Consider the following 25,660-nt stretch of genomic DNA (forward strand, 5'->3'; position numbering starts at 1 on the left):
ATGCAGACCTCTAGGAGTAATAAGTCCAATCCAATGAGGGAAATGGTGATTCTCTGTTGGCTAATGCACCTACAAATGAGCCTCCCAGTAAATCTGTAAGCTCTTATTTGTTTTTCATTTAAATTCAGCTCCGTTTTCCTAATATTGCCAAATCCAGAATGCCGATAAGCTTTTACAGACATAACAATATGTATTTCCTTTTAATCAAATATGGAAGCCTAGTGATTCAAGCAGAGATACTTACAACTAAGGTTAGGCAGACTTTTAGTATGTGGGATCTCTGTTGTTTTATTAGATCTCGGAGGTCCAACAGACAGAACCAAGTCAAACTTAGGGCCAGTATAGAGGAGAAGAAAGGGGCGGCCAGAGGCCGCCCCTTTCTTCTCCAGATCGTTGCCATGGCAACCGCACGGCCACAACAACGATCCACCACAAAAAGGAGCACCAAAATGGAGCTCCTTCCAGCGATGCTGCCGTAAGCGCCTTGGGGCGGCGCGGTGACATCAGGCATGCGCCACGCTGTTTGGACGCAGCGTGGGTGCAAAGTCATCGACACACGCACCACGTAGACAGTGCTATGTAACAATGGAACCACCCTTACGTGCTAGGTTTCTGAAGCATGAGGAACCCTAGAATTGGCCCCAGGCTGCCACAAACTGGCAGTGTGTACTGGGCCTTAATGACTTAGCCAGATAGACCTATGCTAAGGAATTAAGGAATAGGGTATCTCTGATCATACAATCATCTGAGGAATTATTTATCGGCACTAACACAATGTTCACAAGTTCCTTCACAATACTATATTCCTCATTTCCCTAGCAAGTGGTCTTTTTTCAGCAGCCTAATGGAGCAGCAGAGTCTTTATACAAGCATTAACAAAGTATTTTTCTTTTTTGTCCTCTGTCTAGCTGGAAGTTTTTAAACACTGGCACTGGGAGCATACTGAAGAAGAATTGGAGAAACACCAATTTTCAGTTGCTGGGTTTCAGCAGCATGTCTGCAGTCAACAGTACAATAAAGCTTGGGCAAGGAAAGAATGTGATACTCCTTCACTGATGCTACTCTATATGTGTGTACCTGCCTACAACAAGCAAAGGTACAGACAGCAGCTGCCTCTACAATCTGTGCATGCATGAGAACAAAAGAAAGAGAAAGGAAGAAAATAGATTGGGCTGCCATACTAGTAACTCCTTGCCTATTGATAAAGCATAAATATGTAAGCTTGGCCACATGGAAGAAACTATTATCTCTGGATGCATTTTGGAAGAAGCTTTCAAGTGGCCTATAAAAAGATCAAAATGTTTTTGTTTATTTCTGAAAACTTTACTTAGCCTGTTTGTTTTTAAATTTCACACGTGCATACTATTTTTGAATGAAAAGTTTGCTGAAACATGTTGAACTGCTCTTATTTTTTATAGTGCTGGAAGTTACCTCCTATTCTTTTGATATTATTATACCTCTGGAACCAAACTTTCTGTTAAAAAGTAATGGCCAGGAACCCATCTACTTCATTAACTGAGTTGCTGCTATTGTCAGACAATTATGAAACAGAATCAATTGATGTTCTGCTGCAAATCTCCCACATAGCTATCTTCTGCCCATACCCATGCTAAAACTTAGAAAATACCATGATTAGATTTCAAGAATTAATAATTAATGCTTGATTCCATAAGGTTTCACTAATCAGTTTCTATTGTATCATTAGAAGCTAGGAGCATGTTCTCTCATTATTAATTCTCTACTCGCCACACCATTTTCTCCTTTCCAAGTGAAATCATCTCACTACTTAGAATTCTGAGAAACTTTCTGGCTGAAAAACAGGGCATAGATACTCTAAAGAAATAAATGAACTGTATTAACAATTTTTTTTTCTTTGCATTTTACTGCTTTCAAGGCTCAATTAATTTTAATGCTCATTTCATTTTATTAAATTAATTTAATTTTTTAAAATGTAAGACTATTTAGAGCAGTGGTTCCCAACCTTCCTAATGCCGTGACCCTTTAATACAATTTCTCATGTTGTGGTGACCCAAACCCATGAAATTATTTTCATTGCTACTTCACAACTGTAATTAAATAGGTGTTTTCCAATGGTCTTAGGCAAACCCCCACGAAATGGTCATTTGACCCCCAAAGGAGTCCCGACCCACAGGTTGGGAACCACTGATTTAGAGGCTTTGCTATATGCCTAGTGAAACAACTATAAGCTACCTTGGGTCCCTTCTCAGGAGAAAGGCAGTATATATCAACACACACACACAATAGTATCTGAGTCATTACAAATGTTTGATCACACTGATCATGCAAAAATGGCTACCAAAGTTCTAATTCAAAAGCTTGTCCTCTTCCTTTCAATTGAGACTTGACCTTTTTGTTAAAATATAATTGTACTGTAGTCATTTTAAACTCATTGGTGAGAACCTGTTTTGTTAGTCAGAATATGAGCAACTAAAAATGCATGAATAGCTGTAGTGAAATTAATAAACTCTGTTCCAATTTGTATGCTCTGCTCCAAATATGCTGTGTATGACAAGAAATGCTTATTTAGCTCTTTATTTCAATCTTGTTTGTAAAAGAACCTCTAAAATGCTTCTGTACAGATGATTTTACTATAAACCAGCAGTTAACGAACCTAATGCACTTGGTGCAGGAAAATACTTGTTTGAGGGATTAATGTTTTTAAAAGATTTGTATAATCAAATTTTGATAATCTTTTTTGCCCTGCTGTCTGCTTTTCTATGTCATCATGAGACTAGTATTTTCTTTTCCGGATTAGTGATGTACTTAACACAGAGAATTGCCCAGAGCAATGTATTATAAGATTTCCAGAGTATGTGTTTTGTCCCTGTGATTTGTGTCTAAATTGGACAGGAGACCAAGGAATTGTAACAAACAAAGTAATAAATAAATATGTTTATTTATTACTTGGAACATGAATAAACTTGGAATAAACTTTATTTATTACACTGGAACAAGAACAAGTGAACAGTTATTTGACAGAACCAGCTATATATTCAAAAATCCCAATTTCTACCAAAAAAATAAAACAAAACAAACACAGGCCCCATGTCTACATTCATTTGTTTGGTCATGCATAGGGAATGGGATGTGATAAGCTCAGTAAAAAATATCCAGCAAGCTTTTTAACTAGAGGCACAACGACTCCAACCATTTGCAGAATTATGTCTCCTTAGGTCACTCACATGTTCAACCTCCTCCTAGAATCACAAAGTTGGAAAGGGACCTCATAGGCCATTGAGTTCAATCCCCTACTCAATGCAGGACCTCCAAACAGGTAGCTGCCCAGCTTCTTTTGGAAGACACACAGAGAAGGAGATCCCACCACCTCTCTAGGCAATTGGTTCCATTGCTGAACCACTCCACAGAGAAGACATTCCTTCTAATGTTCAACTGAAATCTACTTCCTATAACTTAAAACCATGGCACTGAGTCCTACTCTTTGCAGCAACACAGAACAGGCCTGCCCCTTGCAACTCTTGGGTTCACTGGGTACTGAGGGGGTGGGGGATCTTTGTCCCTCTATATGTTTTAGAGTATGGGTCCTACAATCCTTTATGTTAATTATACCGATGGAACTTTCTTAGATTAATGATTCCTCACTATCCCTGCTGTACCAGAAAGTCTAGGACAGGGTTGAGAATCATGCAGCGCTCCAGACGATGTTGGATTATAACTCCCACAGTTCATCATAACTAGTTATGCCAGCTAGTGCTGCTGGAACAAGATTCATCTAGGTACAAAGTTCAAGGAGTACCTTTCACCAGTTCACAAATGAGAAGACGTGGGAACACATCCAGGCTTCTTCACTAGGAATGATAGTAACGAAGGACAACTTCTGCACAGCTCCATTACTCATCAACATATAACACTAATAGTGAGATTATCAATCATGTCATTCTTTTAAAAAGCAACAAATACACAGAAAAGATGATGGCCGCTGACAACATAGTATGCACGCTGCCACATTCAGTGTTGGGGGCAGGGGGGGGGGGGAGACTTCCCATTGACACTTACAAGGAAAGTTTCTTTTCATACCTAATGCTAACTACAGCATGGGCATTGATGATTTTGCTGTCATTGCAGGTGTGAATTATACCTCTTCTCTGTATCTGCACAGTAATTCCAATAACTAGCTGCCCATCACACTCTTGATATTTAATTTTTAAAAAAGACAAGAGTGGCTGTGAATTGCTATTCAGGCTGTTAAGATCCCATGCGTTTAGAGCTTTAGGGAAACAATAGTGATTCCTGGGAATTCATAAGATTTCATGGAGATTACGTGAAACAGGAGCAGATGAAAAGCAATTATCATAGGAAAAATAAAAACTTGCAAAGATAGTCCCAGTGAAAATTCATCATCTATTTAGCATTGCCAGAAATTTGAATCATCTGACTTGAAAGATGCCTCTACAGACAAGAATTTTAACTGACAGAGCATTTATTCATCTCTACAATGTAAGCTCACTACAGCATACCAAATGTAGTGCAAGACTTGAAGTAAAGCCACCGGCTGCTGGTACTCTCTCCAATTTTACTTTTCTCCTGTTTTATATATGATTACAGAAAATACACGAGAAAGGAAGAGAGAGAGAGAGAGAATCCACTTACCTTCACAATACTTTTTAAATCCTGAACATATGTCTGCTCAGTCTCCAGAATTTCTTGGACCACTCTGTCCACATACAGAAGTTTTGGACTAGTAGGCTCCGTAATCAAAGACATGACACAATTTTTGCTACTTTCCTTTAATTCAGCTTTGCGTGAAATACTTGGCCTTCTCCCAAGACTTCCACCAGAGGCCTGTTGTTCTTTGATAGGCCTATTTTTTCCAAGTTCTTTGCTGGAAAGTCGCAGGGCTGGACTCAGTTCTAGTTTTATGGCCCCTGCTTCCTTATCCTGGTTGAATAAGCCCAGATGACTGTTTGAAACTAATGTTGTTCTGCTACCAAAGGAACAATGGCTATCCCGGGAGGATGCTGAGGATGAAGTAGAGCTGAAGCTAACAGGACGGTCACTGTCCAACAGTTCCATGGTCTTGATCCCACAGTAGTGGAAGTGCCTGTCTTCATGTAGGTTTTCCCCAGTTGTCTTGGAGGTTGTGCCCACCATCACAGGAGGCAACACCTCAAGAGGCAAATGGTAGCCATCTTTAAAGAGAGAAAAAGGAAACATTGTTTATATTTGTTACCATGTGTTATCTGTGACTAGGCCAACAGAATTCCAAAAATAGAACAGAACTATAAAACACACCCAGTAATTATTCTATAGACAGTCTAATTAACATATTTCTGCGGCTGTGGAGAAAAGAAGCATGTAACTGCAATGCCACACATTTAATTATCAAAAGCATGGAAAACATTTTTAAAAATCTCTTCTATCTGTCTGTTTTCTATCTCCTTCTTTTGATACATTCTTTGCAAACAGTTTTTTAAAATACAGGCAGAGAAATTCAGATCCCCAACTTACAATAATAAACAAGCTTCCCTTGAGCATCTGTTCAGATCCTGCCTCTAGTCTTGTAAATAGCAATTTGACTGATTAGCTGTACTAAATATGCCTTTCAGGTAAAGGAAGCTTTTACTGTATAAGTTTAGAGCTGTGCTTGTAAAAATGGTTGTGGGCTAGCTCCTTTCATGAGCTAGCTTCAGCTACATTTAGGATTTTCCAATGTGCACTTTCCTGCTATACACATTCTGGGAAACTATCAGTTTTACATTTCATTTCCTTCCCATCACACATGGAGCAAACATACTTCTTGTTAGTTCAAGGTTTGATTTCCTGGCCTACAAGTATGCAGGACAATATGTCTATTTTATACATATAAATTAACTTCTGGAGCTATTTAAGCCGACGTTAGAAATCCCCCCCCCCCATTTTAATTTAAAAGGGTGGGAAAGAGCACTTAATAATTCAAAGTTAATTAATAATCTATTTGTTAAAAATGTTTCAGAATAAATAAGAAACATACATACTGTTTGAATGCTTCCATTTTTTTAAAAAAAATCCAAAGTTAAGTGTAGCTGCACATCACTGAAAAAACTATTACAAAAATGTGTTTTGAAAGAATTTTGTCAGTGAAACAGCAAAAGAAAAAGTTATTCCTTGACTTTTCTGATAAGAAATATCTATGTGATTTATTGGCACTAAGCCCCCCGAAAATCAAACTAAATGTTCTGTATGTTTAGCCTGGCCTGGAAACTGGATAAATAAGATAACTGGAAAACCCTTCCGCTAATTTATCACAAGACCTATAGTTTAAAATCTATGACAAAGGACACCTGATTAAGCTGCCTTAGCTAGAGCAAAAAGACTTCCTGTTTCACTCTGTCACTCTGTAGCTTTTCTTCCTGTTTCACTGTTATGTTGTCTCACTTACAGATAACCTGGTGAGTCATGTTTGCTTTCTCAACACTGTGCATTTTAGTAATATAAACTTAACCAAAAACAAAACAAACAAACAAACAAAAAAGGCAAGGATCCTTATGAATTTAAGATAGTACATTCTGGAATGTACTCTGCTCATTTTACAACTGTTTTATTTCCTCTATAAAGAATGAAAATTGACCGCAATAAGCTGTAAGGCTTTCTCTTAAATAGGAGCTCAGTACAAAAAGGAGCGTTCTAATGCAAGTAGACCCATTGAATGAATGGGAACTTACAGAGAAATTGACTTACCAACATCTCAGTGACTGAGTGGTTATTTTCTAGTTGGAACTAACCATTAGATTTAGGGAAATAGTTTAGGACTATGAACATCCTGTATTCAAGTCACAGGATTTCAATACAGGTATATATCAGTTATCAAAATAGATATGCTCCTGGGCAAAAGGGTGGTCTGTTACATCCCTAATAGGAAGCCAGATCTAGTGACTATGTGGGCTCGCACCTCCTATTTTCTCTACTGTGCAGCATACATGCAAGCAAAGGAAGACCTGAAGACTATACACATGCAAGATGATTCAAAAGGTAAGAATGCCAATCAAAGTTGTATACAAATTTCTGTAGATGCCATTCTGCCTTTTATTTATGGATAAGTTTCTTTGTTCTGGACTGGATTCAGAGTTAATTCTCCTGGTAGTTTTTTTAAAAATACAGAGGAAAAAACTACTGCTGAAGTATATTTCTCAAAATTAGCTAAGGAAGTCCACTGGAACACAGAAAGCTAATTTTTGTTGTTGCTCTGTGCCTTCAAGTCATTTTTGACTTATGGTATGGCAACCCCAAGACAACCCTATCAGGGGGTTTTCTGGAACTATGGGGCTAAACAGACTGGCATGAAGCGCCAGCATGGAGGCGGCATAGGGGCATGGCATTTGGATGATGCACACCCTGACTCTATGCCGACCAACTGGCAGGTGGTGTCATAGCACTCCTTTGGTGGGAGTTCAGGTGACATGTGCCAAAAGAAGTGCTAGAAAGGTGCTGCAGCAACAGCAATAGCACCTTTTTGAGGCTCTAAAATGAGAGGCATTTTGCCGTTTCTTTTAGGGCCAGCAAAATGCTGGAGCAGGCCCGTGGCATAAGATTGCTGCAGCCCCGATCTGGCACTAAAAGGGGCAGTACGGAGCCACTACTCTGAGGAGTTCTGTTTTGCTTCTGAATGTGTGCGATTCAGCCAAGGTCACACAGTGAGTGGATTTCCATGGCCAAGCGCAAAACTGAATCATGGTCTCCAGAGTTGTAGTCCAGTCCTCAAACCACTACACCACACTAGTTCTTTTAGGTTTAATTTGTCCATGCATGCCATCATTGCCTACTCTAATTGGCAGTACACTAGACAGAAACCTTTACCATTACATGTTCCTTTAGGGAACGAACCTGGGACTTTCTGCAGACTACTAATCTATGGTTCTCCATTAGGGAACTGTTTTTCTTTCCTTTATACAAGTTGAGAGGCCTATGAGCAGGCCTAACATGGCCTGGCAAGATAAAAGTGGAAAGTGACCATCACATTCCATAGCAGACCGTGCTCAGCTGGACATCAAAACCTGCTCCTGCTGAATAAACATAGCATTCTCAGAACCTCAGGACAATCCTTGTTTATAAAACATGTTTTGGAGTAATAGTTATCCACCATTAACCTTTAGGGGGAGCTAAAATACAAATAAATGTATGTCTGCAAGAACAAGACAGTTCATTAGAGGTCTATGATCCTATCACATATGCTTCTGTAGAAATCATTAATAATTATAATTACACATGATGGTGCAAAAGAAGAAATGCAGAAAATGGCAGCTTGTGTTGTGGTTCATTTATTTAGACTTACCTGTGAATTCCCCACATTTTGGCATAATTTCCTGAACCACTGAGTGTCATTGCTTGAGGAAAGGACTTAAGAAAGATGAATGGAACAAAATTATACCAAGGTGGGGAAGATTTGAGACTGGAAATTCTGCCTTTTTTGATGGCAGATCTATATCAACTATCAGACCTCATTGTACCATTACATCATCCTCTGGTGGGGATGTGTGCCAACTCCACTCATTTTCTGAGATCTACAACTGGCTTGGACACAAAAGAAGGAGGAGTGAGAATAGGAGGAAGGCATATCAACAATCTAAGATATGCAGATGACACCATAGTACTAGCAGAAAACCTCACAGACCTGGAACATCTACTAAGGAAGATCAAGGAAGAAGGTGCAAAGGCAGGCCATCTGTTGAACATAAAGAAAACAAAAATAATGATCACGGAGAGTCTACACAAATTTAACCTAGGCAATGAGGAAATAAAAATTGTAAAAGAATTCCCTGGGAACAAACATTGATAGGAACAGAGACTGCAGCCAGGAAATCAGAAGAGGGTTAAGAATTAGGAGAGCAACTATGAAAGAACCAGAAAAGATTCTAAAATGCAAAGATATACAACTGAGCACAAAAGTTAAACTCATACAAGCCAACATATTCCCTATTACCATATATGGATGTGAGAGCTGAACAGTTAAGAATATGGATAAAAAGAAAATAAATTCATTTGAGATGTGGTGCTGGAGAAGAGTGTTGAGGATGCCATGGACAGCCAAAAAGCCAAACAAATGAGTCCTACAGCAGATCAAGCCAGAGATCTCCCTGGAAACCAAGATGATAAAACTGAGGCTGTCGTACTTGGAAAACATCATGAGAAGGCATGAATCATTGGAAAAAACAATAATGCTATGAAATGTGGAGGAAAGTAGAAAAGAGAGGAAGATCACATCCTAGATGGATGGACTCTATTATGTAGGTCACGGGTATGGTTTTGCAGGAATTAAGCAGAACAGTGGAGGACAGAGGATCTTGGAGATGTCTCATCCATAGGATCCCCATGAGTCGAGATCCACTCAGTGTCAGTTAACAACAACTGGCAAGGGTAGACTGGTTTAATTTCTGCAAGCTAAGCACCAGAAATAAAGCTAATTGCATGTTTATCAACACCCACAAGGAAATGTGTTTCAGCAACATGATCCTTTCTTGTTCATATCTTTCCACAAATGTAGTTAAGTTCCCCACCCTGTCTGGCTTTCTCCCTGCAATACTACATAACTGCCTGTTTATACTCTAAGAGGTTGTTCTCACTAGGTGAAACCCCGCGTTCTGAATCGAATCCAAGGAGTGGCGTTCCTATTAGGATCCGATTTAAACCTAGAACGGTTCTAGAGCAACCCGCAATCGTCTCCACTACAAATCGAATTGTAGAGCGGAATAAAATTTTGATTCGAGTTTTCCTCATTTAACACGTGTTAAAAAAACACTACGGTCTGACCTACATTTTTCCATTGATTCGATTTAGGAACCGGAGCATTTAAATAGGAACGACAGCCTTTGAAAGCGTTAGATGGATGGGAGGAGCCGAGTGCGATGGGGCTGGCCTTGGGGGAGTTGCCCTTTCTGTCCCCATCCGTCTGGCTGTCGCCATTTTTGCTTCCCTCACCCCTTTGTCCGCTGTGGTCTTTCAATAAGAGATAAGGATTATTTTTATTTTTTATTTTAATGGTTTACAGGCGCTTAATCTCTTCAGCTCTTTAAACACCTGAAGTCCCGGCTGCTCAAGGCTTCCCCCGGTGGATTGCAACCTCCCCTCTGTGTGGGGAGAGCCCATTTCTAACGGAGGAGAGGCAGGGAAGGGATGGCTCCTCGCGAGGAGACATTCCCTGCCCGCTTGGGCACTGATCTCGCCCAGACAGGGAAGGGAAGGCTCCTCGCGAGGAGGCATCTGATCTCACCCAGGCTCTGATCAATGGGGGGGGGGGGATAGAGCCTTTCTCCCTCCATTTCTCAAATGGAATCTGCCTTCTCCTCCAACCCTGGAAAGAGAATCTTTGGGAAGAGTGCTCCCTCCCTGCTTTTCCAGCAGCCTCCTTCATTATCTCTGGGCTCTCTGAAGGGATTTTCCCTGGCTGTCTTGGGAGAAAGGATGCTTCCCTCCAAATCCTATCCCATAGTTCCTCTGGAAAGAGCTTCGCTTTTTGCCAGCAGCCTCCTTCATTGATCTCTGGGCTCTCTGAAGGGATTTTCCCTGGCTGTCTTGGGAGAAAGGATGCTTCCCTCCAAATCCTATCCCATAGTTCCTCTGGAAAGAGCTTCGCTTTTTGCCAGCAGCCTCCTTCATTGATCTCTGGGCTCTCTGAAGGGATTTTCCCTGGCTGTCTTGGGAGAAAGGATGCTTCCCTCCAAATCCTATCCCATAGTTCCTCTGGAAAGAGCTTCGCTTTTTGCCAGCAGCCTCCTTCATTGATCTCTGGGCTCTCTGAAGGGATTTTCCCTGGCTGTCTTGGGAGAAAGGATGCTTCCCTCCAAATCCTATCCCATAGTTCCTCTGGAAAGAGCTTCGCTTTTTGCCAGCAGCCTCCTTCATTGATCTCTGGGCTCTCTGAAGGGATTTTCCCTGGCTGTCTTGGGAGAAAGGATGCTTCCCTCCAAATCCTATCCCATAGTTCCTCTGGAAAGAGCTTCGCTTTTTGCCAGCAGCCTCCTTCATTGATCTCTGGGCTCTCTGAAGGGATTTTCCCTGGCTGTCTTGGGAGAAAGGATGCTTCCCTCCAAATCCTATCCCATAGTTCCTCTGGAAAGAGCTTCGCTTTTTGCCAGCAGCCTCCTTCATTGATCTCTGGGCTCTCTGAAGGGATTCTCCCTGGCTGTCTTGGGAGAAAGGATGCTTCCCTCCAAATCCTATCCCATAGTTCCTCTGGAAAGAGCTTCGCTTTTTGCCAGCAGCCTCCTTCATTGATCTCTGGGCTCTCTGAAGGGATTTTCCCTGGCTGTCTTGGGAGAAAGGATGCTTCCCTCCAAATCCTATCCCATAGTTCCTCTGGAAAGAGCTTCGCTTTTTGCCAGCAGCCTCCTTCATTGATCTCTGGGCTCTCTGAAGGGATTTTCCCTGGCTGTCTTGGGAGAAAGGATGCTTCCCTCCAAATCCTATCCCATAGTTCCTCTGGAAAGAGCTTCGCTTTTTGCCAGCAGCCTCCTTCATTGATCTCTGGGCTCTCTGAAGGGATTTTCCCTGGCTGTCTTGGGAGAAAGGATGCTTCCCTCCAAATCCTATCCCATAGTTCCTCTGGAAAGAGCTTCGCTTTTTGCCAGCAGCCTCCTTCATTGATCTCTGGGCTCTCTGAAGGGATTTTCCCTGGCTGTCTTGGGAGAAAGGATGCTTCCCTCCAAATCCTATCCCATAGTTCCTCTGGAAAGAGCTTCGCTTTTTGCCAGCAGCCTCCTTCATTGATCTCTGGGCTCTCTGAAGGGATTTTCCCTGGCTGTCTTGGGAGAAAGGATGCTTCCCTCCAAATCCTATCCCATAGTTCCTCTGGAAAGAGCTTCGCTTTTTGCCAGCAGCCTCCTTCATTGATCTCTGGGCTCTCTGAAGGGATTTTCCCTGGCTGTCTTGGGAGAAAGGATGCTTCCCTCCAAATCCTATCCCATAGTTCCTCTGGAAAGAGCTTCGCTTTTTGCCAGCAGCCTCCTTCATTGATCTCTGGGCTCTCTGAAGGGATTTTCCCTGGCTGTCTTGGGAGAAAGGATGCTTCCCTCCAAATCCTATCCCATAGTTCCTCTGGAAAGAGCTTCGCTTTTTGCCAGCAGCCTCCTTCATTATCTCTGTGCTCTCTGAAGGGATTCTCCCTGGCTGTCTTGGGAGAAAGGATGCTTCCCTCCAAATCCTATCCCATAGTTCCTCTGGAAAGAGCTTCGCTTTTTGCCAGCAGCCTCCTTCATTGATCTCTGGGCTCTCTGAAGGGATTTTCCCTGGCTGTCTTGGGAGAAAGGATGCTTCCCTCCAAATCCTATCCCATAGTTCCTCTGGAAAGAGCTTCGCTTTTTGCCAGCAGCCTCCTTCATTGATCTCTGGGCTCTCTGAAGGGATTCTCCCTGGCTGTCTTGGGAGAAAGGATGCTTCCCTCCAAATCCTATCCCATAGTTCCTCTGGAAAGAGCTTCGCTTTTTGCCAGCAGCCTCCTTCATTGATCTCTGGGCTCTCTGAAGGGATTTTCCCTGGCTGTCTTGGGAGAAAGGATGCTTCCCTCCAAATCCTATCCCATAGTTCCTCTGGAAAGAGCTTCGCTTTTTGCCAGCAGCCTCCTTCATTGATCTCTGGGCTCTCTGAAGGGATTCTCCCTGGCTGTCTTGGGAGAAAGGATGCTTCCCTCCAAATCCTATCCCATAGTTCCTCTGGAAAGAGCTTCGCTTTTTGCCAGCAGCCTCCTTCATTGATCTCTGGGCTCTCTGAAGGGATTTTCCCTGGCTGTCTTGGGAGAAAGGATGCTTCCCTCCAAATCCTATCCCATAGTTCCTCTGGAAAGAGCTTCGCTTTTTGCCAGCAGCCTCCTTCATTGATCTCTGGGCTCTCTGAAGGGATTTTCCCTGGCTGTCTTGGGAGAAAGGATGCTTCCCTCCAAATCCTATCCCATAGTTCCTCTGGAAAGAGCTTCGCTTTTTGCCAGCAGCCTCCTTCATTGATCTCTGGGCTCTCTGAAGGGATTTTCCCTGGCTGTCTTGGGAGAAAGGATGCTTCCCTCCAAATCCTATCCCATAGTTCCTCTGGAAAGAGCTTCGCTTTTTGCCAGCAGCCTCCTTCATTGATCTCTGGGCTCTCTGAAGGGATTCTCCCTGGCTGTCTTGGGAGAAAGGATGCTTCCCTCCAAATCCTATCCCATAGTTCCTCTGGAAAGAGCTTCGCTTTTTGCCAGCAGCCTCCTTCATTGATCTCTGGGCTCTCTGAAGGGATTTTCCCTGGCTGTCTTGGGAGAAAGGATGCTTCCCTCCAAATCCTATCCCATAGTTCCTCTGGAAAGAGCTTCGCTTTTTGCCAGCAGCCTCCTTCATTGATCTCTGGGCTCTCTGAAGGGATTTTCCCTGGCTGTCTTGGGAGAAAGGATGCTTCCCTCCAAATCCTATCCCATAGTTCCTCTGGAAAGAGCTTCGCTTTTTGCCAGCAGCCTCCTTCATTGATCTCTGGGCTCTCTGAAGGGATTTTCCCTGGCTGTCTTGGGAGAAAGGATGCTTCCCTCCAAATCCTATCCCATAGTTCCTCTGGAAAGAGCTTCGCTTTTTGCCAGCAGCCTCCTTCATTATCTCTGTGCTCTCTGAAGGGATTCTCCCTGGCTGTCTTGGGAGAAAGGATGCTTCCCTCCAAATCCTATCCCATAGTTCCTCTGGAAAGAGCTTCGCTTTTTGCCAGCAGCCTCCTTCATTGATCTCTGGGCTCTCTGAAGGGATTTTCCCTGGCTGTCTTGGGAGAAAGGATGCTTCCCTCCAAATCCTATCCCATAGTTCCTCTGGAAAGAGCTTCGCTTTTTGCCAGCAGCCTCCTTCATTGATCTCTGGGCTCTCTGAAGGGATTCTCCCTGGCTGTCTTGGGAGAAAGGATGCTTCCCTCCAAATCCTATCCCATAGTTCCTCTGGAAAGAGCTTCGCTTTTTGCCAGCAGCCTCCTTCATTGATCTCTGGGCTCTCTGAAGGGATTTTCCCTGGCTGTCTTGGGAGAAAGGATGCTTCCCTCCAAATCCTATCCCATAGTTCCTCTGGAAAGAGCTTCGCTTTTTGCCAGCAGCCTCCTTCATTGATCTCTGGGCTCTCTGAAGGGATTTTCCCTGGCTGTCTTGGGAGAAAGGATGCTTCCCTCCAAATCCTATCCCATAGTTCCTCTGGAAAGAGCTTCGCTTTTTGCCAGCAGCCTCCTTCATTGATCTCTGGGCTCTCTGAAGGGATTTTCCCTGGCTGTCTTGGGAGAAAGGATGCTTCCCTCCAAATCCTATCCCATAGTTCCTCTGGAAAGAGCTTCGCTTTTTGCCAGCAGCCTCCTTCATTATCTCTGTGCTCTCTGAAGGGATTCTCCCTGGCTGTCAATGAAATGGAAACGATGCCAAAAGATAAATCGCTTCCAAATATTCCGGATTAACGTTACGTCATTCTGACGTACTATTGATTGACAGCTCCAAATAAGGTATGGAGGAGAAGAATCGCTTTATTTAAACACCGATTTCATGCCAAGTAGGAACGCTTGCAGGTAAAAACTTCGATTTAAACAAACAGATGGGAACGATGAACAAAGCGAATCGGATAGCGGGATAAGAACAGTGTTATTTTGAATCGATTTTATTAAAAACGTTGTATTTTAAATCGTTTCAAATCTTAAGTGGGAACAACCCGTAAGAGGCTTCCAAATACACACACAGTGAGCAAGAATGAGAAAGGGATCATTATAGACTGTATTAAAAATGTAGGCCTGGGAAAAATACCATTTCTACACAAGCAGATAAAAGTAAAGATAGTAAACATATTTTTCAAGATGTCATATAAGGAAACTTCTCATATAATATTAATTTATATGGTGACAATAACAATATTTTATTTTCTACCATTCATTCATCATGAAATTTTGATACCTTTAACAACAAACAACTGCTTGTTTTTAAAGCAATTTTGAAAAACTTCTTATGTCAGGCAATCTGAAAAGTCAAAATCGTGTAGTGTGAAGAATAAAAAAAAAGTCAGAATGTAGATCTACCTCCATTTATATACCTGGCATGAACTGCTGCTGCTGCATTTTCTCATACAAAGCCTACAGAAATAAAGTTACATGCTTTATATGATTAATTTAATTTTAAAAACTGCTATTTATTTAATCCTCATTATACTGTCAAAACTTCCAGTTGATTCCACATGCTATCAAGTGTTAACTCAGTTAAATTACAACTTCCTATTCTCAGTGATAATTCAGTTTGGGAGCTTTTAAGCAATGAAGAGTCTGCATTGGTGAAACACTGATTTAGCAAGCTTGTTTGCAAACAGAAAAAGAAAAACTATAATCAAATTTTATTTGAAAGGCAAGCACAGTATGTTCCAGAGTTTAACCACCTCTCACATAAAGATGCTGCTAATTTTTTGTTCAAGGAAAATGATGGATAAAACTGTTACAGAAACTTCTCTGATTAATAAAACACGCTGTTCTGGACATTGGCAACTTCAAAGACAAGCACACATAGGCAGCATGTACTGGACTGTGAAAAGATAAAGTGGATTCCACTGGATTGTAAACAAACAAACAAACAGCTAACTTTTATTCAAATATATTTAGGTAGGACATTTTCTATAATTCCTGCTGCACATATGCCTATTTTCTGAAGCTCAATTCACTAAATACCACACTACCAATCTATTGAAGAACTACAAATCCTTGCAGCAAGTAGAAACATTTCTTAAAATGGCCTTGCTCCAAATTTCCCCAAAATATGCCTCATGGGGGAATTCAGCAAGAGACAGGGACTCCAGATCTGTCCGCCAGTTTGCCTTGGCTTCCTATGCTCAAATGAGTTGCCCCTACCATATTACAGTTTTGTGTCATTTCAAGCAACACTGGAGTCCCTGCCTGGACACTGTTCTGTAAGAGAAAATCCTCTGCGACAGTACCTCACCACTGTGGAATGTCTCCAGCTCCTTAAGCAGTGAATGAACAAGATTCTGTCTCTCACTCACTCTGTCCCCCTCTCTCTTTGCTTCGCTCATATATGTTCCTTCACACAATTTGTTAACATACCAGCATAACAGAAGATAAATGCATCCTCCAGCTCCGACAGTTCCAAAATTACCTTACTGGGGCACTTAGGTAAAATGAGAAGTTGTTACTAGTCTATACAGCTCCTTTGGTAGAAATATTGGATGAGTCAGCTTTCAGCTATCGAAACCCTAAACACAAAGGGCTTCACAGGAACCTGATTCACAACTTGCCGGGACCGAATGCAGTCTTAGCCATCGCTAAGAGCTTTAAATGAAACATGACATCATTCAATTCAGGAACAGGACAATAGATACCACTGTGGGTAACTCTAAAATGCACACTTCACTGAGCAACCCTCTGGACTCTATTCTTTCACTTTCGAGCAGACTGCCAAGGAGTGGAGGAGGGGGGACATCAAGCCGTTCCACAACATTTTGGTTGCTTTTTTCAGTAATTGATTCTCTCTACACAACACTAAGAAACATGCAAAGTAAGCATGAGTTGCAGAGAAACAAATCAATGCCATGTTTCTGCTAGAGATAAACAGGCAAACAAGTGTCTTTTATTGAGCCAATGTCTGGAGTAACCTTTGACACATTAAAAGTGTATGACATTTTGTATGGCAAATTTGAGAGCAACTTTCTTGTTTTTATACTTAAACTGGTTTAGAAAATAAACCCATAAAGTCTTAATGGTAAAGATTTGGTTTAAATTAAAAGTATTCATTTGTGCTGAATAACTTAAATGCAAGGCACAAAGGAGCTTACATATACCAAAATACCTTGCACCATCAACACTTTGACATTTTTTAAAACAATGGAAGCAATTGGCTTAACTAACTGTACTACAAAATGCTATCAAGTACCAAAGTGCTTATGGACAGGCATAGCTGTTTGAAAAGGTATCAGGAAACAGATCTGTTTGACCCAGCTTGCTATTTGGTTAAGTATTTTTAGAACTAAAGTAACATCCAGATGTGCAGTGGGCCCTTGGTATGCACTAGGGTTTGATTTAAGGAAGCCCTGTGGATACCAAAATCTGTGGATGTTCAAGTCCTATTATATACAATAGCATAGGAAAATAATGTCTTTTATGAAATGGTAAAATCAAGGTTTGGTTTTTGGAATTTAAAAAAATATATTTTCAAGTTATGGATGGTTGAATCTGTCGATGCAGAATCTGGGTTTGGAAGGCTGACTGTATATATGAATGAAGCATGATTTACAGGAATCTAACAGAAATAGAAAAATAAAATTGTATTAACTACAAATTAGTAATACTAATTATATTAGCAATTGACGAGCCATCTGAAATGTTAAAGACCCCTGTGGTAGATGGCAATTTAGTAGAACAGACCAGTCAGGGACTGCCTAGTTTCTATGTGATCAGTCTTGATTTCAAAGAGTGACGCATTAAGCGGGCCTTGATCTGATCCAGCAATGCTCTTTGGATACAGTATTTTCAAGGGCTGTCACATAACACAGATACGATATTGCTTTGATTGCCTTTGATTTGATTTATAGCTCAACTTCCTCTCACTAATGGAAATCAAGGCTGCTAACAATAAAAATTTTAAAGGCTATTTAAAATATATCAGGGCCAAGATCCTGTTGGAGAACTATGTCAATGGAACTCCTAGTTGAGCCAGTGGATACACTTTTTAAAAGTATAAGGAGGTATCTACTGCCCTATTATCCTGTTACACAAGTAGTTTTCTGTTTGGCTACAGGGAAATAGGCCACCATATGGGCTGACTGGTGCATTGGCAAACTCTGTCCCTCTGACAAGAAAACATGTTGATTTTTTGGCCATGGGATTACCCCCAATGCTATCAGGGCGGCTGCCTCCATCACCTAAGTGGAATTTTACAATGTCAGTGTGAACCAGATAGAAGCCCCATAGAAGGAAAAGTACAGCACACATCCAATTAAAAGCCTGAATTGTTAAGAGACTGCATATTTCATTTGTTGTTAACTGCCTTCGAGTTGGCTTCAACTCATTATGACCCCATGGATAAGACATCTCTTAAGCCCTCCTATCCCATCTTCCACTGCTCTTCTTAAGTCTTGTATGTTCATACCTTCTTATATACCATACCAGCAGACTATGAGAAGTTTGGTACCCAAAGACAGGCTGCTTTACGTAGAACCTGAAATATTTACTATTCTAGAAGAAACCTGAGTTTTAAAAGTAAGGATGAGTTATACTAATTTCTGTTTCAATTTCAGCCTTCCTTTCCTAACACCTAACTTACTGTGTGGACAGGTAGCATCTACCTGCTATATTTTATCCTGTTTATTCTTTAAAGTTATGACTGCATTATTCTTCAGCAAAATGCTAACTAGGCAAAAAATAAATAAATCTTCCACATGATTGTCTGGTGGAGTCTGAAATTAACATTGCTTTTTTAAAAAAGTGGAAAGGGAGGGGGATTTTTCTCACCAAGACAGGTTATGTCATCCACTCTAGTTCTTCCTTCATTCCTGAAAAGCAGACACAGGCCTGCATCTATAGAGGTGGTGGAAACCATAGACATTTTGATTTTCTGGGACTGAAGGGTCATTTTTGCCTACTCAGCTGAAAGCCTACCACCCACATATTGCTTTTGTGCAAGAAAGGTGTTGTGGGGTCTAACTGGCTCCATCTCCTTCAACACATTTCTGGGGGCTGCAGCAGGGACGTAGCCAAGGGGGGGGGGGTTCTTGGGGTCCGGACCCCCCCTTCCATTAGTAAAATGAATGGTGTGTGCTGCTGCGCCGCCACACTCAAGCCCCATTATAATGGTGGCACTTAGTCTGGACCCCCCCCTTCCCAAAATCCTAGCTACGCCCCTGGCTGCAGGACTCTGATATGACATGAAATGACACAAAGCAGATTGTCAAGTGAACTCCTGGTATGTGAGTAGAAATGTCTTCCACTTCTGGAAGGGATCTCTGGATCCAAGCCATAGATGTTTTCTTCTACACCAAAGACAGGCCAGCTTTTTGTTGTTGTTAACTTCCAAGGTCTACACATAGTCTTCAGCGGCAGCCGCATATGCACCCAGGAGCACTTTCCCTCTCTACCTTTTTAAATACAAGGACATATTCACTGCAATCAATAATGAGATATTTTGCTGAGGGGACAGTTAAATCCTTTCTTTCCCAGAAATCTCTCTCTCCAGATTTCAGGGTGCTGTCTTAGCATATGGAATCTCCACAAGCAACTGTATATACTTGTCTATAAGTCGACCTCATGTATAATTTAAGGGAAGGTTTCACGGCTAAAATTCTGGATTTTGATATGACCCGTGGATAAGTCGAGTGTAAAACTTAGGGGGCTATAAGGAAGGATGGAAAGGGAGAAATACCACTTCCGTCTTTCCTTCTCTGAACCTCTCCCAACCGATTCCCAGTTGCTGGAGGAGAGGTTTTAACATCGGATTGAGAAAGGAAGCAAGTGGATTCAAATGGAGAGGTTTTTCCATGAGAAGCCAAGTCTTGCAAAAGGGAGCAGAAGAGAAGCAAGTGGATTTAAATGAAGAGGTTTCTCCTTGGGAAGCCAAATCTTGCAAAAGGGAGCAGAAGAGAAGCAATTGAATTTAATGGCGAGGTTTTTCCATGGGAAGCCAGGTCTTGCAAAAGGGAGCAAAAGAGAAGCCATTGGATTTAAATGGAGATGTTTTCCTTCCATGGGAAGCCAGGTCTTGCAAAAGGGTGCAAAAGAGAAGCCATTGGATTTAAATGGAGAGATTTTTCCTTGGGAAGCCAGGTCTTGCAAAATGGAGCAGGAGAGAAGCAATTGGATTTAAATGGGGAGGTTTTCCGATAGGAAGCCAAGGCTTGCAAAATGGAGCAGAGAGAGACGCAAGTGCTTTTAAACGGGGAGTATTTCCCATAGGAAGCCAAGGCTTGCAAAACGAACTGGAGGGGGGAAGGAATTGGTGTTCAATGGAGATTGGGGCATCAGGTTTGCTTGCTTTGGGACCCTTCTAACCACTGCTGATCTATTGACCCTTCATTAAGTCTACCTCAAAATTTTAGGGGCAATTTTGTTTTAAAAACTTACATCTAAATCTCATTTTCCTTATCCATTTTAAAATTGTTGTAATGATTCATTACATAAATATGGGAGAGTTCGAGAGGGAGGAAATGTTCATTTTAGAAGAGTATTATATAAAAGTATAGAATATTGCTATTTTTCTCTCCCAGAGTTGTAACTTTGTTTTCTTCTCTAATTCTCCATGGCATTTGGGGTATTGGTTTGAAATGTTCAGAAATGTATTGCTTTAACGGGCTTTATTCAATATTTGCTTCCTGAATGTGAACCAGGTATACATAATTGAAGGAATATTGTGGTTTAGGTTTCATGACTTGCAAGTATTAAGTTTCCTTCTTCAGTATTCTTAATAATCACTAAATGAAGTTTAGTCATCTGAAGATCTTTTAAAGGACATTCTGACATTGTCCCCAAAGTGCTGGTCAATGTATTAATAACTCTCTGCAATGCAGTACAGTGATTATTTAATCTGTACATCATACTGCAGAGTATGATGTAAAAACAAAAAGAAAAAGTCTTGTCTTCTGCTGATGCATTAGAACCAAGTTTTGTACACATATAAAAAGAATCCTTGAGTCAGATTTGGAGCAAAAGCTTTTTTCAGTTCAAGCATTTGATAGAATACTTGATAGCATACTGGTGAAAATATTCATCATAATTTTTCTCATACCCAAAAGTTATGATTGTTATGATTGGCATCTACAGCCAATCCATCATATCCATGGATTCTGCATTCATGGATTCAACCATCTGTGGCTTGAAAATAGTCCACCACCACCACCACCACCACCACCCACAAATATCCAAAAAACAAACCTTGATTTTGCCATTATTTTTTATAAGGGACACCATTTTACTATGCCACTGATTTTGGAATCGGGGTGGGGTGGTGTGTCCTAGAATCAAATACCAGTGGCTACTCAGGGCCCGCTATATTCAGTTCCAAAGTTCCATATAGGAACCATGTTATTTAGTTTATAGGTTGTCAACATTACACCTAAATGGGCATCACCCCTAATCACTCCCCCTGAAATCTCAAGTTCACAGTCTGAATGTACTCCTGAATAGATACTGTATCTAAACCAAGATGCCCAGGTTTCAGTAGTGGCCAGGAGTGCATTTTCACAGCTAAAAAAACTGGTTCAGCAGCTATCCCTGTTTCTTGAGACATTAGGTCTGGCTATACATATCCTGATGGCATCCCATTTGGATGACTGCAACACACTCCTTGGTTAGTAATTGTAAGGGAGCTCACCAACAAATACCAGGTACTGTAGGCTACATGTCAAAGGAAGAGACTGGCAAAACACCTCTGAATATTCCTTGTCTAACAAAAACCATGAAATTGATGGGGTTGCTATAAATTGATAGGCGACTTGAAAGCACATACACAAAACACACTTTGCATGGCTTTGCCATTGGTAATTGTTTGGAAACTCCAGCAGGTCCAAGCTGCAGTGAGGCAGGTTATAGGGATCATATAACCCCATTGCTGAAACAGCTCCACTGGCTGATAATTCATTTCCAGGCAAAATTCAAAGTGCTGGTTATGACCTTTAAAGTTCTACATGGCTTGAGTCCAGATTATTTGAAAAACCCTAGCTCTGAATATGAGCCACCCCACAGGATCAGGGAGGGAAGACATTCTCTTAACCCCATCAGCATCACCAGCATGCCTGGTGAGGACACAGGAAACAGTCATCTCAATAGGTCCTCCCAAGTTGTTGAACTCCCTTTCTCAATAGGTCCAGTTGGCCCTCCCCCTGCTCTCTTTCTGCCATCATATGAATATCTTTTTATTTAAGCAGGCATTTGGCTTTTAATATGTTGCAGCAAATGGAGATTTTAATCTAGGGTGTGTTTGTGTGTTTTGTTTAGATTTCATTATATTTTAAATGTTTTAAAAACTACTTTTAACCTGAATTTTTAACTTGTATTTTTTTAATAGAAGCAAGGTTTAATGGGGTTTTAACTTTTGGACTAGGAGTCATTTAGTTATATTTTGTTTTTAAAAGGTTTTACACTGAATTGGATCCCAGCTGTGAAAAAGGTGGGATATAAAATAACTAAATAAAATAAGAAATAATTCTACTAGTGCAGTTAAACAACTGGGAAAGAGAACTACTATTCCATTTGGTCAACCAAAATGTTTACTTCTTAAAGGTCACAAACATTTTTTTTAAATGGGAAAGTGGTCTCCCTCCCTCCCTCCCTCCCTCTTTTGACTTTTTAGAGAGAAAGATTCTGAAAGATTTATAGAATTGAAGGAGGTTCACCCCTCAATTCCAATCTTAAAGAAAGACAAGAAGAAAGTAGCTCCTTCCTTTGACTTTTTACACAGCACATTGTGGAGGAGTCAAGAGATGTCAAGAATCTGTGACAAACACAAATAGCACCTGTTTTCACCTGATAGCCAAAACCTGCAAAACCCTTGGATTAATGTACTCTTCCGCCAAGCACTGGGCAGAAGCCAAGGTTGAAGCCTTGCCCTCCAGCCTAACACTTTTGTGTATAGCTTTTTAAGCTTTCCTTTATAATCCCTAGGCAACCTCCATCCTCAAAATGTTCCTCTCTTCTCTCTCTACTCAGAGCATTTGGAAAAATTAACATTAGGACTAATTTTTTTTAAAAAACAATCAGATCTTATCCCTATGCACATTTCATAATTACTAACACATAGATATTCTCCAGGTAGGTTGAGCATGAGCAATTTGAATGAGTCTGGGAGTCAATTTTATGCCCTGGAATCCTCCAGGGTGTTTCATAGGGGATTATTACATTCAAGCTTACCGTGGTTAAAAAGCTGGTAAAACACTCCAGAAGCATGAAGGCGTGATTGTCGGTCACACTTCTGAAGTGTCACCGAAGCATCCCCTCTCCTCTCTCAGCAGCAAAGCAGTCATGGAGCAGCCATTTCTTCACAATGGAAGTTCCCATTATTAAAGAAATGATTGTTCTGCAAATGCGTTGAGGATGGGAGAGGCAAGGGGATACCTCAATGGCTATCACACCTTCATGCTTCAAGAACATTTTGCTGGCATTTAACCCACGGCAAGCATCCTGTGTGATAATCCCCATAGATTGCCCCAAATGACAAAAACTCAAAAACAAATCTGGAAATGGGTACACTTGCATAATAACCACTTGTATGGAGAACAACTTCTGGAAATGTCTTTAGTGGATAGGTCTCACTTCAACTGACAGGTCTCATTTTATTGTTAAGTTCAAAGCTTTGTAAAAAATGTTGGTCACATACCAGTAGGCTAAAATGTATATGTTTAAATGGTTCTTATCTTCTATTCCCCGCCCCCCCCCCCCATCAATTAGAGACAAGTGCCATTGTAGGCAGAAAATAATTGAGACATCATCCTTTTGAAATGCAAAATGGGATTTATTTATTTATTTATTTATTTGACAGAATTATCTCAAGTTATCATTAGTGCATAGTAGGGATGTAAAGAATGCTCATAAATGTGCTTGCCCTCAGTAAAGAAAGATGTCTCATTAAGGAGAGATGACCAATTCCACAAAATGGTTTGACCTCTTCTGTTACTTTAACCATGGTTTATGTTATGCCCAAAATGGCTAACCATCATCAAGAACATAGCTAAACTCACTCTGGAATCAGCAAGTTTCACATGAGAACGCAGATAAGACTGAGAGAGGATAAGATTGACTTCCTCCCACTGCACATAATTGTACTAATTTGCTTAACCAACCACTGCAGTCTTGAGATCCTTTACTTACTAATCAGCTCCATATACAGTGGGCCCTTGTTATACGCTGGGGTTGGGTTCCAAGATCCCCCATGTATAACAAAATGCGTGTATGCTCAAGTCCCATTAAATATAATGACATAGCAAAATGGTGTCCCTTATAAAAAATGGAAAATTAAGGTTTGATATTTGAAATTTATACTTTTTTGAACATTTCCAAACCGTGTATAAGAAGGGCTGACTGTATTTATAACAGAACTTCCTAGAAAAGAGCCATGAGATAATGTAGTAAGGAGAAGAATAATATTACTGTTAGTTCACATGTACACTAGTATTACTGCTCTTCTTCCACATCTTGCAGAAATGTAGTTGTCAAGCCTTCCCACCCTAGATGTTTTGCAGCTCAACTCCCAGAATCCTTCACCATTGGCCATGCTGATTTAGGCTTCTGGGAGTAAAAGCTGAAAACTATCATTCAAGAAAACTGACCAAATTCCCTGAATATAGCAGGATTTAATTCAAAAAACAGGACAAGAGCAACATTAATGTTAGTCACAGCAAAAAAATTCAGTTGATAGAAACAGGTATTCTCACTTCTGACATTCTCATTCAAAATATCCACAATTCAAAATATCCAGAAACAGGTAGAAATTTTGTTGTTTTAGTGTATTGGATTATATTATAATCTAGATTAGATTAGATTATAAATGGCAAAACCTACTCCAACACCATTACCAGACATATCTACATCAAGGCTGAGGCAGATTATCCATGTACTTTTAAGAACCAATGTGGCAAAACATAAGCACTGAATTTATACATATTTCCACAAAACCTGGATATAGCAAGAAGAGAGGGCTCTTAATGCTAAAAAAAAAAAAAACCCTAAGTAACACCTTTAATTACTGCAGTAGTAAATAAAACGGTCTATCTCAGGCAACTGTATACAGCTTTTGTATAGTTATACTGAGCAACCAATTATCTGTAAATACTTTGGGGGGGGAACGTGACAGTTTAAACTCAAAGTGAAGTCGAAGGCTTTCATGGCTGGCATCCATAGTTTTTTGGGCTATGAAACTGTGTTCTAGAAGGGTTTATTCCTGATGTTTTGCCAGCAGCTGTGGCTGGCATCTCTGAAAGTGCTAGTCACAACTGCTGGCAAAATATGAGGAATAAGCTCTTCTAGAACACAGCCTCAAAGCCTGAAAAATCCACAAAAACCCCCCTACATTTAAACACAGTTTTGTTTATCCTTTCATGAAGACATTTCAAATCATCCTGTGCTTCCTTACATTCCATTCCACTCCACTCCACTCCTTCCCTATCCCCATGGGTGGGTACAAGAAAGCCTTGGACACAAAAGTTTCTAACATAAATGAATAGCAGCAAAAACACAGGCCACACAGAAAGGTCAAGCTGCTCTCATTACGAGCACACAGCAGGGGCACAGCATGATAATCATCAGCGTTTTCACTGCAGATGCAAAAAACACACTGGGGTTTTGGGTTTTGTTTTTTGGCCTCACTTCAGTGTTTCTATTTTTAAAAAGAACTTTAAAGGATGCATACATATTAGGAACTTATCATAGGACATTTATCTATTATTCTGAGCTTTCTTCAGGATTGTAACACATAAATAACTAATATAGCAGCAGAAACAATATCTGAGGCAACGGAACACTTATTCTGTCAACAGCATATCAGTATGCTTTAGTCTGATTTATTAACCCAAACTAAAACCACCACCACCACCACCATGATTGCATTCAACATTTTACTTCATCTGGTAAACTGTTAAAAATTATACCTATCTAGCTATCCAGTGGTCCTATCTCACCAAGGCATTGGGGGATATGGGCTGGCACTGGAAACTTTCTTCTCATGGCCCCAAGTTTCCCGGACACATCTCATCCATGGTTA

The 25,660-nt window shown here is 40.9% G+C and overlaps 1 protein-coding gene across 3 annotated transcripts in view; it reads right to left on the bottom strand.

The window, feature by feature from the left end:
- The window catches only part of PLEKHG1 (pleckstrin homology and RhoGEF domain containing G1), a 166,930-nt gene that overhangs the window by 66,261 nt on the left and 75,009 nt on the right, over nt 1-25,660 (bottom strand). For all 3 annotated transcript variants that reach the window (XM_089530196.1, XM_089530197.1, XM_089530198.1), the window contains exon 3: nt 4,630-5,168. In XM_089530196.1, coding sequence (XP_089386322.1) covers nt 4,630-5,168 — 539 coding nt within the window. The remainder of the gene's footprint in view (nt 1-4,629; nt 5,169-25,660) is intronic.

The sequence above is a fragment of the Sceloporus occidentalis genome, unplaced genomic scaffold (assembly GCF_023333645.1).
Source record: "Sceloporus occidentalis isolate IW3139 unplaced genomic scaffold, rSceOcc1.0.p SCAF_6, whole genome shotgun sequence".
Lineage (NCBI taxonomy): Eukaryota > Metazoa > Chordata > Lepidosauria > Squamata > Phrynosomatidae > Sceloporus > Sceloporus occidentalis.